The sequence below is a fragment of the Canis lupus genome, chromosome 5 (assembly GCF_011100685.1).
Source record: "Canis lupus familiaris isolate Mischka breed German Shepherd chromosome 5, alternate assembly UU_Cfam_GSD_1.0, whole genome shotgun sequence".
NCBI lineage: Eukaryota > Metazoa > Chordata > Mammalia > Carnivora > Canidae > Canis > Canis lupus.
This window is the reverse complement of record NC_049226.1, coordinates 71,322,400-71,338,270: the sequence shown is the minus strand read 5'-3', so window position 1 is coordinate 71,338,270 and position 15,871 is coordinate 71,322,400. Positions and strand designations below refer to the sequence as shown.

Genomic DNA, 15,871 nt, shown 5'->3' with positions numbered 1-15,871 from the left:
CAGAGAAATTGTTTTATTTGAAAAGATACACAGGGAAGAAAGGTTTGTAGTTTGTGCTAAATCGGGGACAAGAGCTATTTTCATATATACATATGATGTATCAACTTGCCAGTGGCTACAAGGAGTGGGATAGCCATGTGGGCCACCTCTTAATATTCACACTGAGTTAACACAAGCAGTGAATGTTGAGAGTATTGCTTAAACAGTAGGGAATTCTGAACGATGGCATTAAATGTAAACATGTCAACATCATTGAATTTCCTTGAGAACCTTGCCAAAGCAATAATGCACGTTCTCAAAAGATGAATATGAGAATATTGACAGCTTTTTTTTTTTTTTTTTCTGGGCACTGGCTAAGCGGGCCTACTTTTCTTAGGAATTATCTCAGAGAAAAAGCAGGCTTGTGGTCGCTTCCTTCTGGGGGGTATCTGGGAAGGTACCACCAGAAGACCCTGAAGGACCAAGACAAAACTGAGAGCACCAGAGGGCTTTCGATCCAGAGCACCTGTGCTTTCCAGGATGCGGCAAGCCAGACATCACCACTCTTCCTTTGTCCCTGTGCCGGGGCTTGTGCTCAGAGAAGCCACAAACACGGGCATTGGGTCCCTAAAGCATTGGTTCTCAACTGGGCTGATTTTGCCCTTGTGGCACTTGGTAATGTCTGGAGGCATTCTTGATTCTCACGACTGAGGGATACTATTGGTATCTAGCAGATAGAGGCCAGGGATGCTGCTAAATATTCTACTCTGTACAAAACGGTCCCTACAAAGAATTATCCAGCCCTGAACAAAGGAAGGAGAAAATGATCCTCAACACTCATGTATTTGCTTAGGATAAAGATAATACCCAGAAGGGGCTTACAACAGTGCCTTGTAAATTCAAAGGAATTTCTGTATTGTGTGGCTGGTTTTGGCAGAGCTCGGGGCAGTCTAGTCTGGACATCAAGAGCACGGCACAGAGTCCTGGCACCAGCGTCCCAGTGAGCTTGGCAGACGGTGGTAGAGTATTCCCTGGGGTACCAGCGACTGTCCTGATATGCCCTTGGTCATAGACACAGGAGCCCCTCTGTTTATTCTCCATCTTGCTTCTCAGAAGCCCCTAAGCTGCAGCACCAAGGTTGCACTGGACCCAGATACCCTACCAAGGCCCAGACATGAGGCCTCAGGTCATGCATCTTGGCCTTCCTGGACAGCTGGGGATAGCCAGAGAGAAATGGGCGGGGCTTCTGTGGGCTCTCTGGGTCCTCAAAACTCTTGAACTTGGAGGGAATGAAAACCAAATTGGTTCTGGGTTCAAGTAGCATAGTCCTTGAAGTACAGGTAAATTTCACAGAAGGAGGCCACATCCAGAATAAAAAGAATAAAGCTAAAAATTAGGGGAAGTCTCCCTGAGTAGCCAAAATCCTACACACGTGTCCAAATGTAGCCAGGCCTCATGGCTCTGTCAGGAAACATTGTCTGTCCGGGTTTCCCGCTGCTCCAGGCACCCTCTTGCCTAACCCAGACCCACACACAGCAGCACCCCAGGCTTCAGCCTGGCCTCATCCAGAGGGTGACCTCAGGCTCTGCAGGAGCCCTGTGTCAGGTGCTGCCACAGTTTCACTTGGTGATTTTTAAAGTTTGGAGGAAAATAGGAGTTTGGAGAGTTTTATTAATGAGACATCTAATGAGAATGAGGGATGAAACACAGCCCTCCACGTGTGGCTTAGAGAGGACAAGAGGATCCAAAACCTGACTAGGACCATTACCTTGAGGCAGGAAGAAGGCTGTTGCCATAGTTATAATGTGCTTAACGCCCTTAAATGGCGGGATTTCCCCTGAAAGTTTTTTTGGTGACCTAGATCCCTAATGGGGACTGAATTCTATTATATATTTTTCCTTGGGATGCCTGGGTGGCTCGGCGGTTGAGCATCTGCCTTTGGCTCAGGGCATGATCCCGGGAGTCCCAGGATCGAGTCCCACACCAGGCTTCCTGCATGGAGCCTGCTTCTCTCTCTGTCTGTGTCTCTGCCCCTCTCTCTCTCTTTCTGTGTCTCTCATAAATAAATAAAATCTTAAGAAAAGAGAGAGAGATGCCAAATGCACAATACTTGTATCTATTCATAGAGGAATCTCCTAGTCAGTGTGTTGTTGGCCAAACTATTTGCTCAAAGAGAAGGATACAACAAAGCTTTAAATCTGGGCCCTTTCTTTGTTCAGACCAGCCCTCCTCTTAATTCTAAATCATTACCCTCAAAATCTGTAGAATTTATGACCCTTATCACAACAAAAGGGTTTTTCTTACAAAAATATTCTAACTTAGATCAATGTTTTCCGACTGACTCCAGATCTCAAAATGTAAGCACCCCGAAGCTAAGTAGGTGGGCTCTGTCCCTTGCTCACGCTGGTAGACATGCTTCCCTCCCAGCGACACTCCCGCCTATGTTCCATACTGAGCTTAGACATCATCTTGCTGTTTCTGAGATGAAGCTTGAAGAACCACTGACGCAGGAGGGCAGGCTGCCAGAGCTGGGTCCTCACACAACACCAGGTCTCACACTTCACGGTCCTGACGCAGCGGGAGAGCAACAGCTTCTTGGGGGCAGAACCTAGATGGTTTCTTCATTCAGAGAATAAGAGGTGGGCAGAACCTAAAAATTGCTTTTAGACTATAAAAAAGAAGTGTCCGACCTCAATAGGCAAAGTACACCTTTTAATGACCATTGTACTATATTCATTTCTGCATTTCTAGTGTTTTGTAAAAACAAATCACAAAACAATTAAAAAAAAAAAACTAAGAGACATTACAAAGACCAATTGTGGAAAGCAGATGTTTACAAACACAGTCCTACGTCTGTCTACCCATAATTTAGGGGACAGGAAGTCCAGAGATCAAGTACAACCTATCTTAAGCAAATGCAAACTATGTAATTACAGAGCGGCTAAATGGTTATTCATACTACAAAATGGTTTTTCAGAGCATTTCTCTACATAGCATTGTCACTTAGCACTTAAAATATAACTCATTTACAAATGTTTAATTTATATACAACGTTAGGAAATATGCATTGGGGTAAAATGAGGGAAGAAGGGAGAAAGTATTCCCTATTCTGTAAGTGTCTGTCTGGGATTGAGAGTTCCCAAAAATTAGACACAAGGTCAGACTGGAGGAAGCATGAGGGGTGACAGTCATAATCACAGTGACATTTTTTTTTCCAAATAGTTATTCTTAACCTGCTTCCCAAGATGGACTTTATGGAGCTGCGGCTAAAACTTTTCCAGACATGGAGACTAGCATGAGGCTATGACCTAAGTATAGGAAACCCTGGGATGTGCAGCATGTAGTGGATGCGGTATATCCGTGGATATAAGGATATGACACCTCAGACACAAGGATGTTTATTTGGACACAGGCTGGGGTTATCTATTAAAGCAATGTTTCAGATCTTTGTTGCAAGAGAAAATGAAGCAGGATAGATAACTATATATGATAGATAACTGCCTGGTTCACAAGATCAGGAAACAATTTGGTCTAAACAAGCCCTTCCACTTGGCTTACGGCACGGGGGTGGGGTGGAAAGAACCCCAGCCGGTTGGCTCCAGGCTGACATGGGCATCACTGAGGGAGGTCCTTCAGAGTCCCCACCATCCGCTTGGCTTCCAGGGGGAGTAGAGAGATAAGGCAGGCACAGGCTGAGACTGGCATTACCAGTTTGCATTTTGTAAATGGCTAAGCAACAGAAGCAGGTGACACATAAACATGGGGGTTTTGAGAATGAATTGAAACCCATACAGTGAGGTTCCATTTCCTCTGGTTCTACAGCAAAAAAAGAAAAAGGACTAGGGGAGGGCCAGTGGCCGGGAAGAGCACCGCAGAAGGGAAGAGAAGAGAGCAGGATGGGATGGAGGGGGAGAGACCGGGAGAGGATGAAAGAATTCAAACAGTACTTATTCCCAGGGAGTTCTATTGCGGCAGCTCAGAGCAGTCTGTGAGTGGAGACCGGAATAACAACTCTGCTCACTGTGAGGGATGGCAAGAGCGTTCTCGGGAACACTTTGGTCTCCAACATTTGGAGCCTGTTTTCCTGCTTGGCCTCCGTGAGAATGCGCTTTTGAGTGTTGATGGGAGGTCTTGGCTCCCTGGCTCTGAATTTGGCTTTGTAGTTTTGCATTCCCTGTTTCTGCAAAAGCTGCACGGTGGTGAGATAATGCACGTTGCTGGGATTGGGAGGGCACAGCAGGTTTCTCTCAGGCAGGAGGGACCACTGCAGACAGCACGGCTCCACATTGGCCAGCAGGGGTGTTGGGGCCACCCGGGGAGGGAAAGGCAGTGTGTCATTGACCTTGGGGTGCTTGGCCAGCTCAACGGGTCTCTTTTCACCTTTCCCGTCAACTGTTTTCAATCCATATGTACAAGCCACACACTCATCCTTTTCCACACCCAGCACCTTCTCTTCCGGCTGCAAGAAAAAGTTCTTACTCTTCTTACCCAGAACATCCAAGCCGTTTGGGGGTGAAGCCTTCAGGGGAGGCAGAACTAAAAGAGCCCTGGAAGTCAAGGAGTCTGAGATGGAGGGACCTCTGCTGGCACTTCTGGGGTCCTTGCCCCTAATAGTCTCAGTGGTGGCCCAGTCTTCCTTGCACCAAACAAATTCCTTTATTTGCAGACTTTTTTTCTCTCCCTGACTGTAGGTGGGAAAGCAGATCTTGCTAATCTCCCTGGAGGCAGCAGTGGGACCCTGAGGGGTCCCTTGAGTCTGGGAGGGGCTTCCTTGATCCTTCTCTGGACCTACCTCAGCAGGAACCCCTGACCCCAATTTCCCGGCCTGAGGCCTGGCCTCAGTGCTCCCTTGGGAGAGGCTGCCACAGAGTAAGCAGCCGCTGGCAACTTCTCCCACCCTCGCCTTTTTAGGCTTCTTCCTGGGCCAGATGCAGGCAGTTGGAAAAGTCCTTCCCCAGCCTTGAACCTGCAAATAAAGTAGCATGTTACTCCCGGCTGAGCTGCTTACAGTCCAGCTGCTCCAGGGGTGACCACATCCCCATTGGGGGCCACCCTCTGGGAACTGGTATTTTCCTTAAAACTGACTCACCTTTTTTTTTTTTTTTTTTTGGCTGTTGTTAATTTTAATACTATTTTAGCCTCATAGTAAGTAATAGCATTTGTAATAGTGCTTTTTAATCTGAAATACTAGCAATTGGATTTCATATTAAAATACTAAGCAAAAATATCTGTAAATGGCCATCTTGATGTGCTGGCTCTATATGTTTTCAGATGCACATTAAAGTCAGAACTCTTAATATAAAATCAGAACTGTTTGTACTTGCCTCCCTACCAGGTTCTCTTAGACCACCAGGCTCTGTTATCAGACCCTGGGACACTGCTGTGTTGGACGGGCTGGAGGGAGAGAGGATGAGCAGAGGCAGGTCCTGGAGTCAGTGTATCCCAGAACCCCTGCGCCACTCTCCACCTGTACACGCCTAGAGTCTCCTGGCTGAGCTTGCAACAGATTCACCATTAAATAGAGTTGCCAGATAAAAATACAGGACCACATTTGAGATATACTCAACACTGGACATACTAGGTACTATTTACCAAAATTCAAATTTAACCAGGCATCCTGTGTCTTCATTTGCTAAATCTGGTCCTTATATGTTTAAAAAAAAAAAAAAAAAAAGCAAATATAGTTCCCATGTTATTACTATCTTCCAGACACTGAGCTAAGGATCTATTGGCATTCATTCATTTAACCCTCACCACAGCACTTTAATTCAGGTATTCTGACGCCCAGATGACAGAGGTGGAAACTGTCGTTCAAAACATTATTACAGGGGCACCTCGGTGGCTCAGTGGTTGAGTGTCTGCCTTCAGTTCAGAGAATGATCCCAGGAGTCCTGGGATTGAGTCCTGCATCGGGGTTCCCACAGGGAGCCTGCTTCTCCCTCTGCCTATCTCTGTCTCTCATAAATAAATAAAATCTTCAAACAAACAAAAACATCATTACAGCCCACGGCAGGTTCTGGCACATTCAGGTCTGTGTGTTTTCACACAGGGGACAAAGAGAGGCTGTGAGGAACGCAGTGTCTCCCGGGCCACCACCGGAGGCCAGCCGCTGGTTGTCTTGCACAAAAACATCCCTTTACTATCATTCGCTCCTGATCTCTGCACCCTCTCACTGCACATGCTCAGCTCCCCAGATTCCTCCAGTTAAAAAATCGTGTTTGGCATCCCTTTTTCAGAAAGTCTAGTAAGTGCCTGACGCTGAATTAGGCATTCCTGCCCTCCTCATACATCCTTTAGGGCCGGAACTTGGAGCTAGAGGAAGGAGCCCTCCCTGAGGTTATCGGCCTGTAAGTACTGAATCTGAATCTGGTCTTTCTTATTCCAAATTCCTTGGAATTCAAGGTATTCAAGTAGACACCTTGAATCTATTCCAACAAAAAACTCCTATTTTCTTTTGTATAGTTAGGTCCCAATTCTTAGATGGCAATGATATGTGGGAGCTGTAAGGTCGCTGCCCTGTGCTACACTCGAGATAGCCAAAAGACACCTCTCCCAGCATCCTCCACCAGCTTCTGTCTTGGAACCCTGTCCCTTCATGTGCTGCGGAGTTGGTGCTGGGTCTTCAAGAGGACCACATTCCTTGCTTCAGACCTCACTGCTCTTGACCCTGAGTTCCCAGGTGAATTTCCAGCTTTTGCAAAGAAGGGTCCCAGCACGTTAGCTAACAGATCCTCAGGCTAACTGGCCTCTCTATGGAAGGTGGCTTCAGCTGGAATGAGACAAGTCCTATACCCCTGCACATCCCGTCCTCCTCCAGCCAGACAAGGAGATTCATCTTCTGGCGATGCTTATTGAGCACACCAACTTTGACTCAGCTGGATATTTGAGAGAAACCTAAATTCTGGAACTTTAATCTTTTTACAGATGTCCCATTTAATCTATTAAACAGGTGCACCTGTTGATTCAGAAAATGTTCTCTGCTTGTTTGACCTTAAGAGTCAACTGCACTGCTGCTTAAAAATCCAGATTCTTGAGCCCCCCCCCCCAACCTATGCCAATACTCACAGGATGGACTTGGGCAGATGGTTTTAATAACACCCCAGGTGAGCCTTGGGTTGAGGCTGCTACAGAAGATCTATATCTCCAAGGTGTTCAGGTGGCCTGACAGGGGATCCAAGTCCAGAGATCAATGATACCTGGATTTTTTGATTCTCACAGGTAGGCTGTCACAGGTAAGCTACATGTTGGTTGGGTTGGTCTGAGTCAAACATGTATGGCCCTGAGGAAACCCATCCTGTGAGGTCCCTTGGCTCTGCAAACATAGGAAATTCTCACTAATTGCTGCCAGGAAAGTGTTCTCTGTCCTCATATACATACTGGCCCATAGGTCCCTGACACCAGCACAGGAAGTATCAAAGGGCCACAAGCCAGTGCAGGAAGCTAGCTTTGGTGGAAGAGAGGCCCCTGACACCCATCCTGAGACAAGGCCACCTGAGACACGGGGTGGGGGACTGGTTGGCAGAGAAAGTGAAGAGCAACAGGCAGCAGGCAGGAGGAGATGGCACGGTGTGATCATCCTCCACTGTGAACAGCAAACATGCTTTAAGCATGGGGCACATGTGGCATTTCTTCCAATTAAAAGAAAATTCTTTTCCAACAGCCCTTGGATATATACACTTGAAAGTCATTACTTTCAGTAGTAAACTGAACCTTCTAAACTTGGAAAGTTTTATATAGTCAAATAGAACTGTTTATAATCCTAACTTAGCTGGCACGAGCTTGCGTGCACACAAGGTAGTGGGGTGGGGGTGGTACAACAGAGAGTACAAGACAAGGGTCCTCAAGACACAACTCTTTCAACTGTCAAGTAGACTTGGGGGAGTTGCTCTGCCAAGTGTTGGCCTCAGTTTCCATATTTATAAAATAAACCAATTAGATCAGGGTTCCTCAACATCAGCACTACTGACATTTAGGGCATGTTATGGATTGCATGACTGCATCCCCCCAAATTCCATGTTGAAGCCTGAATCCCCGAAGTAGTATTTGGAGGTGGGATCTTTGGGGGTAATTAGGGTTGATGAAGTCAAGAGAGTGGGGTCCTCAAAATGCAATTAGTGCCCTTATAAGAGGAAGAGGGTACAAGGGATCTACTTGTACCAATGAGGGCCATGTGAGCACAAAACAGGAAGAGGTTCCGCCACCAGAACCCAACCATGCCGGCACCTTGATCTCAAATGTCCACTCTCTGGACTGTGAGCAATAAATGTCTTTTATATGCCCCCAGTCTATGGTATTCTGTTATAGCAGCCCCAAACTAAGACAGGGCTGGCTCATTCCTTGTGGTGGGGGCCGTCCTGGGCACTGTGGGATTTGGAGCAGCACTCCTGGACTCTATCCAATAGATGCCACTAGCTTCCCCTTCCCCTCACCCTCAATAGATGCCAGTAGCATCCCCTTCCCCGAGCCCCCAGTTGTGTGACATTGACAAGCATCACCTGAGAATCAGTGAATTCGATCAAATCTCCTTATAGTTCTAAATTTAGGATTCCATTATTAATTCTAGGAAGAGTTTAAGAATAAACCCATGGTGTTCTGAGTGGAACCACTAGGACAGCAATCTCAGGTTTCTTGGGGAGCTTAGCACAGCAGTTAAGGAGCTTGGGTTCTAGAGTCCAGAAGAGCTGGATTTAAGCCCTGCCTTGGCCTTTGGCTGGGTGATCTTTGGCACACTGTTTCACCTTTTGGATGCTTCATTTTCCTTGCTTGAAAAGTGAGGCTGTTCATAATACCTGCCTCGTAGGGCTATTGAGAGGTTAAATGAATGGATATATGTGAAGCATTTGAGCTTGCCAACACCAAATGGCCACAAATACCCAATAAAAGGTACTGTTATCATTATTTATATCTCATTTCTATTCCTAAGGTTCCTAGATTTCAATGCCTTTTTTTTTTTTTTTTTTGTAATAACTCTTTTTGGCAAAAGGAAAAGCTTGAACCAAAACACAGATGCGTGACTGAGGTCAGTCGAGGAAATACTCACGGCTTCTTCCCATCCAGTTCTGATGACAAACTCGTTGGCTTTTTCATCTTGTTCAAGCGTAATGTCACTGATATTGAGAAGACAACAAACATGATTCTTTTCACTTCTTTCATCTGAGCAAGTATACGTTAATTCCGTTTCTTCTGGGCTTTGAATTTCATTATTTTCACTGATTTCTAATTCAGTCTCCTTCTTCTGACAGAGATCCATTACTGTGATTGTGGCCAAGGGTTTTTAACATCTTCTTCCTATAGCATGAAATGCGGGCTGGACTTAGTTATAATAATATTCATTTCTTTAAAAAACAAATCAATAACCCAGGTAAAATAACATCAAGACACATTCCAGAATAGACTGGAAGAATATTACAAAATCAGCCATTGCCAGCCATTGATATTATAAAAAATACAGCTAATTGGAAAGACTAATGGATCTAATTAAGGACTGAAGTTGGGACTGAAGAAGAGAGGATAAGAAGATGTTAGCGGATGCTCTATCCCTCGTGATGGGGTAAAGTGCAGCAGGGAATGCAGGTTTGAGCCCCCCTGCCCTCCACTCCAAAGAAAGGCCAGATGCTACTGTGCTAACGCCACGGGAACTGTGGTCAGCATGGGTGACCTGGCCACTTTCTGTTCTTTCTCTTCCTGGCAACTCCAGATACCAGCCAAGGCTGGAGAGCATGTGGTCTAGGCTAGGTCACTCTGCTAATCCTACCCACCTTGGACGACTGGATCCTTATGAAAGGGGAAATCTGGACACAGACACGCAGAAAGGGAGGCCATGTGAAAAGACACAGGGAGAAGAATGCAAGCCACAGAGAGAGGCCTAGAGCAGATCCTTCCCTCATGTCCCTCAGAAGAAACCAACTTTGCCCACACCTTGATTTTGGACTTCCAGTTTCCAGAAGTGTGAGGCAGTACATTTCTGTGGTTTCAGCTGTCCAGTGTCTATGGTACTACATCATGGCAGCCTTAGCATACTAGTCCCGTATGTGGTGGTAATGGTAGCAGTCGCAGTGATGATGGGGGTGATATTGTCTATCATTAATGATATTTTCCCAGGCTGAAAAATGGGGCTTGGCCTTTATAATCAGTCAAAGAGTTAGGAAAGTTGTCATCCTTTTTTTTTTTTTTTTTTAAAGTAGGCTCCACACCCAGCATGGAGCTCCAGCGTGGGTCTTGAATTCAGGACCCTGAGATCAAGACCTGTGCTAAAATCAAGACTCAGATGCTTAACCAACTAAACCACCTATGGAAAGTTCTCATCCTGATTAGGAGCACAGACTTGGTTGCTAAACAGCCGAGGTTCCAATCCCATTACTAGTTGTACGACCTTGGGCAAGTTACATGTCCAAGTCTGTTTGCTTATCTATAAGATGGGCATGATTTTAGTACCTTCCTACACACAGAGGCTCCCCCTGAGCACCATGCAAGCTGCAGAGATGAATCCCAGGGCCTAGGCAGTGACCTCCAATGGTCCAGCTGTATGCTAAGGAACAGCCAGTGCCTTCTTCAGGATTCCTGGCTTATAATGACACCCCCTGGGGACCACATACTTTGTGTTCTCTTACCCTAACATGATCCCTACTAGAAACCCACTTTTTAAATTTTCTGTTGAGGTAAAGATCTGTAACTTCTTATAACCACATCTGTTTAATTACCATTTTGGCTTTTTCACATACGCTTAAAGTGGCATTTTGATGTTAATAAAGTTCCATTTACCTATGGAAGGTCACATATCTTTGTACATCCTAATCTTTTCCAATATGACATCAGAGGAAATAAATGAAATCTGAAAGGAAAAAAATGGTATTAGAAGTGACTAAAAACCACGAGTGCTATTCTGTTTATTAACAGAAACATGATTAAGGACCAGATTGTGCAAACCAGCCTGATCCCTTCATCTTATGAAATTTCACTTCAGTCACTGCTCAGGCCAAAGAAGCTCCCAACTCAGTCATGCACTTTCCTGAATTACAAATACATTTGTCCCACAAGAGCCCAAAGACTTAACAAGTGTACAGTTCAAAAGGAAAAAGGTAGAGAATCAAAAGGAAAGTCGTTTATTTAAATAATAAAATAAATGTGCACTTGAGGTCAGTATAGCAAAGAAACAGATACAGTTTAGGAGAGATTAAGTATAGTTAGAATGTTCAAATCATTAAGAAAAAAGTTCTGCACTTGAAGTATCTCTGCTGGCAAAGCGCTCATTACTTAGCCTGTTCCAATAGCAAACTTTCTGATTTACTGGTTCTCCAACTTGGCTGTACACCCTACCCACAGAGATTCTGATTCTTATTGGTCTGGACAAAGTCTGGCCATCATTACTTTTAAAACCACCTTAACGTGATTGCACAATCCTGCAGAGCTATCAGGAAGATCTTTCTTATACTGACCCCAACACAGGTATTCCTGCCCCCTCAATATTCTCCACCCTTGTTGTCCTCCTTTGCCCTCCAGAGCTAAGCTCTGTGATGGGAAGCCCTCCCAACCATGCATGGATTTCATTTCAGGAGATCTAGGACACCTTGGAAAATGCTCAAGCATTTTTTCAGGAAAAGGGCTTGCATCAGAGGTACAAAGCTGTCTGTCACTGCAAAAGGTTGAAGAATCATTGATTCAAAGATTGCCTGTTGCCTCAGCTCTCCAATGGCCCTATGAAAAGGTTCCACGTACTCTTCTCTCTGTCAGGTTAACCATCTCCAGCAACTTCAATGACTTCTCACATGTCATGAGAATATATGAAATCTGAGAGGAAGATAATATTAACTCTATATTGAGACAGACAGTGGAGGCCAAAGAGGCAGGTATCCAATACCCATCCACTATCCTTCCAATAGGAAGCCCCTATTTTGGAGTCAATAGAAGTTGGACCCAGTGAGGGTACCAGAGTAAGTTCCAATCTCATTATATTCCAAAGTGTCGAAAGAAACCCAGGTAATGATAACATTAAATAATAGAAGTAAGAGCTGCATGACAGCTTTTACTGTGCACCAGGCATTTTTATGGGCACTTTACATGTTATAAATATTGTGTTTTATAAGTATTTTATTCATTTAATGGAGGATCATGGGAACATATTGACTCCTTATGACCAAAAACTAAGAATCATCTCTGAAATCAGTAAACACAGTATTCTTAGTCAAATAGCCAGATTACTGCATACCAGATTGTGAGGTGCTTCTCTGGAATACTGTTCAAGCTGGATAAGATGTTCCACTACAAAAATAGAATGTTGGTGGTCTTTTCCTAATTAGAAAAAAAAGAATTCAGTTATTGGAAAACTGTCTTAATTTTAAATTTTTCTCCAATAATCATGCCTTCAAATTCTATTGCCCATTCTTGTCTTCCAACTCATGTAAGAGATGACAAATACAAGTATACAAAAAGCTATTAAGATCAACTAAAAGAGTGGATATGTGATTTCTTACAAATTGTATGCATTCTTACTTTTATGTTGAAATGCAAAAATCTGCATGGATGTGATAGTCATATTTTCTGAACTTTTTTTTTTAATTTTTATTTATTTATGATAGTCACAGAGAGAGAGAGAGGCGCAGAGACACAGGCAGAGGGAGAAGCAGGCTCCATGCACCGGGAGCCCGATGTGGGATTCGATCCCGGGTCTCCAGGATCACGCCCTGGGCCAAAGGCAGGCGCCAAACCGCTGCGCCACCCAGGGATCCCGATAGTCATATTTTCTGAAGGTAAATTATGCCTAGTTTACAGATTTGAAGTAAATCAATGGGTCATACTATTCCACTTCTTGATTTCCATGGAGTTTTACAATCATATGATCGAGAGCTCATTACTTTACAAGCATCCTTTTTCACTCCAGCGATAGCTCTGAAGATTAGAATGTTCTCAAAAACATCTGCAATCCTGAAACTTATGCTCCTCAATTCCTGGTGTTCCCCCAAAAAACAACATATGATAATCCTGAAAATAATTGAAGACAGTTATGATTACTTCAGAAGAGAATCTCAAATTCCCTCATCTTAAGAATGCACAACTTCCCGGTCAAATATAGTAACTGGAAATGGGGGTAATATTTCAAATGTGGTCATCTAGAAATGTCTTTTAAGTCTGACTCCCTTTGATCTGAAATCTACAGCTATTAATTGAACAAAGGTTGTTACATTTTTTTAAAGCTATATCCCAATCTTGATGAACACTGAGATGGAGGTCAACTATAAATTCTATATTTTTTCCCACATGAATGGTTAATAATCCCTGTCTTCTTCATTCCATATCCATGCTGTTAATTTTCTTTAAAATTGTTTTTTCTTCTTTTGCACTAGATATAGACCTCTGAATGGATCAGATCCTTCTAAAATTAGTTAGTTTTGGACTCTCTTAGTTTTGGACTATCATTCCAACCTGCTTAGATACTTGCCAATCTGACTCTGACACCCCACAGTTTGGCCATTCATTCCCACTTTAAGATTTGCATTTGATGGGCATACCTCCTGTAACATCATCTGTCGCTGATAAAATGTTGGTGAGGAGAGGGTAAAGGACAATGCCATGTGGATATGCCTTGTACTGGGGCATTTACTAATTACCAACTGGCTGCAAACTCACCTCATTATACAATTATCTGGCCTATGCATATAAATCTCATCTACAGGATTCTTGATCTGTCGATTTAAGTAAATTTTTTTTTAAAAAGGACTCTTACCAAGAGTTAAATGAATTTATATTTACATTGATGTCTATTAATTCTTAAAATATTTACTGTCCAAAATAGGGATGAAGAATAGGTTGCCAATTGTCAGTTCAAATCAGTCCCAACACAACTAGGGTATTGTGTTGAGAAGGATGTTAAGGGTCACCTGGGTAGCTCAGTGGTTGAGTGTCTGTCTTTGGCTCAGGTCATGATCCTGGGGTCCTGGGATCAAGTCCTGCATCAGGCTCCTCTCAGCCTGCTTCTCCTTCTGCCTATGTCTCCACCTCTCTCTATGTGTTTGTCATGAATAAATAAATACAATCTTTAAAAAGAGAGAGAGAGAGAGAAGGATGTTAAGAGAGACAGGGAAGGATGTTAAGACTTGCCCACTGCAGGAAAAAGTTGTGGTTTGATTAATGATGTCTGCAGAGAATAAAGAGTGCTAGCACACATGCCACCTATTTGCCATTGCTTATATAAAAAGTCAGATTCCAATGGCATACTCTAGATTCCTACACCTGGTTGACACATTCCCAGGTTTAGGTTAATGGAGGTGGGAGGAATGCTGATGGACCAGGAGAGGTCAAAAGCCCAGGACATTTAAATCAAAAGCAAGCTATGATCCCTCAAAACTCCTTGCCACCTCCCTGACCCTACACCGTGCCCTACACCCACCCCCATCTTCCTGGAAGTTTCAGGGTTTTTTTTTTTTTAAGATTTTATTTATTTATTCATGAAAGACACACAGAGGCAGGCAGAGACATAGGCAGAGGGAGAAGCAAGCTCCATGCAGGAAGCCTGATATGGGACTCGATCCTGGGACCATGGGATCACACCCTGAGCCAAAGGCAGATGCTCAACCGCTGAGCCACCCAGGCGTCTTGGAGTTTCAGGTTTAAAGGAATTTTGAATCCATGTCAGAATTCCTGCCAGGGAAGGACGCTTGGGTGGCTCAGCCGTTGAGCATCTATCTACCTTTGGCTCAGGGCATGAGCCCAGGCTCTGGGGATTGAGTCCTGCATCGGGCTCCCTGCAGGGAGCCTGCTTCTCCTTCTGCTATGTCTCTGGCTCTCTCTGGCTCTCATGAATAAATAAATAAAATCTTAAAAAAAAATCAGCCAGGGAAAGATGGGTTTCTGGCAATCTCAACTGGAATTCTGAATGGATGTTTCTGAGGATCTTTAACGTGTGTTGAATGAAGAAAAATCCATGAATAGAAACACTGTTAATGATGGTGGAAGTTTCTTCATGCAGAGCCACGCTTCAGGCATATGAAGTAGTTAAGTCCTGAAGATTGTCTTGGGCATGCTGATCCCTGTTAATATAGTTTCTAAAGGAAAATGATATGAAGACTTCGATCTAATTTACAGTTTTGGACACAACTCCGCAGGGAGTTGAATCTTTGCCTCAAAGTCAAGCACATGCGCCGCTCAACTTGCACAGTTTGTTCCCATTTTCAGGAATATAAATTGTATCTCTCCAAGTTCATTATCCGTGCCTTATGCCGATTACCTGCCCACACAGCACAGCAGCTTTGGCGACCCAAAGAAGGAACCCTAGGGGCGTGGCTTATGCAACCATCCCTCCAGGTCAGACCTGTTTTTACTGCAGGCCTGTCTCCAGCCCTTCGGGAATAAAGCAGTAAAGCAACGCGTGTCTTCTCAGCTGTCACACAGCTGCCAAGTCTGCAGGAAAGCCCAAGTCCTCAAGCACGCACTCCACCTGTTGCTCCTAAAGCCCAGGTGTTCCACACGGCGCTCTTCCCTCTCCTAGACCAGCCCCTCCCCTTCCCTGAGGCTCCTTCCCTTCTTCCAAGATCCCTCCTCGTCCTCTTCATCCAGCAGTCCCTGCCGGGCCCCAGAGATGCCCACCGTCCTCTCAAGCGCTGTGCTCGCCCGCAAGCCCCGCCCCCTCCGCCTTGGCCCCGCCCCGCAGGCCCCGCCCCGCCAGCTCCTCCCACTGCCCCACCCATTCCCCGCCCCCCCGCGCCTCTAACTACCTCTCCGCTTTGCCTCCCTTCCTCAGAGGCAGCTCCGAACCGGGCAGGGCCTCTCGCTCTGCCGCCTGCGGAGTCTGGGGCTTTGCCCTGGGGGCGGGGGAGCGGCCGCGGCCGCTCACACCCTCCTGTGGGGCCCACGGGATGGAAGGCGCCCGGCAGCCGAGTCCCGCGGGCGGGCGAGGGCG

General features: G+C 45.1%; 1 protein-coding gene across 4 annotated transcripts; it reads right to left on the bottom strand.

Moving 5' to 3' along the window:
• Window positions 1–2,670: 2,670 nt before the first annotated feature.
• C5H16orf46 (chromosome 5 C16orf46 homolog) lies at window positions 2,671–15,855 on the bottom strand. Of its 4 annotated transcripts, none has more exons than XM_038538217.1 (5): window positions 15,687–15,855; window positions 12,185–12,267; window positions 10,741–10,810; window positions 9,020–9,267; window positions 2,671–4,945 (listed from the first exon to the last, which is right to left on the bottom strand). In XM_038538217.1, the coding sequence occupies exons 4-5, from the start codon at window positions 9,227–9,229 to the stop codon at window positions 3,956–3,958; spliced, it is 1,200 nt and encodes a 399-aa protein (XP_038394145.1). In that variant the 5' UTR covers window positions 9,230–9,267; window positions 10,741–10,810; window positions 12,185–12,267; window positions 15,687–15,855; the 3' UTR covers window positions 2,671–3,955. The 4 variants fall into 4 exon arrangements, with proteins under 4 accessions (XP_038394145.1, XP_038394146.1, XP_038394148.1 ...); XM_038538218.1 differs by lacking the exon at window positions 15,687–15,855 and adding an exon at window positions 15,200–15,477; XM_038538220.1 differs by lacking the exon at window positions 15,687–15,855 and adding an exon at window positions 15,284–15,477.
• Between the last annotated feature and the right edge of the window lie 16 nt (window positions 15,856–15,871).

What these genes read in the sequence shown, in the direction of transcription:
- C5H16orf46 (XM_038538217.1), bottom strand. Translation starts at nt 9,229, where the DNA reads ATGGATCTCTGTCAGAAGAAGGAGACTGAATTAGAAATCAGTGAAAAT. An exon ending in GAACTGGATGGGAAGAAGCC is followed by an intron (nt 4,946 to 9,019) that starts GTGAGTATTTCC and finishes CTTTATTTGCAG; the next exon opens with GTTCAAGGCTGGGGAAGGAC.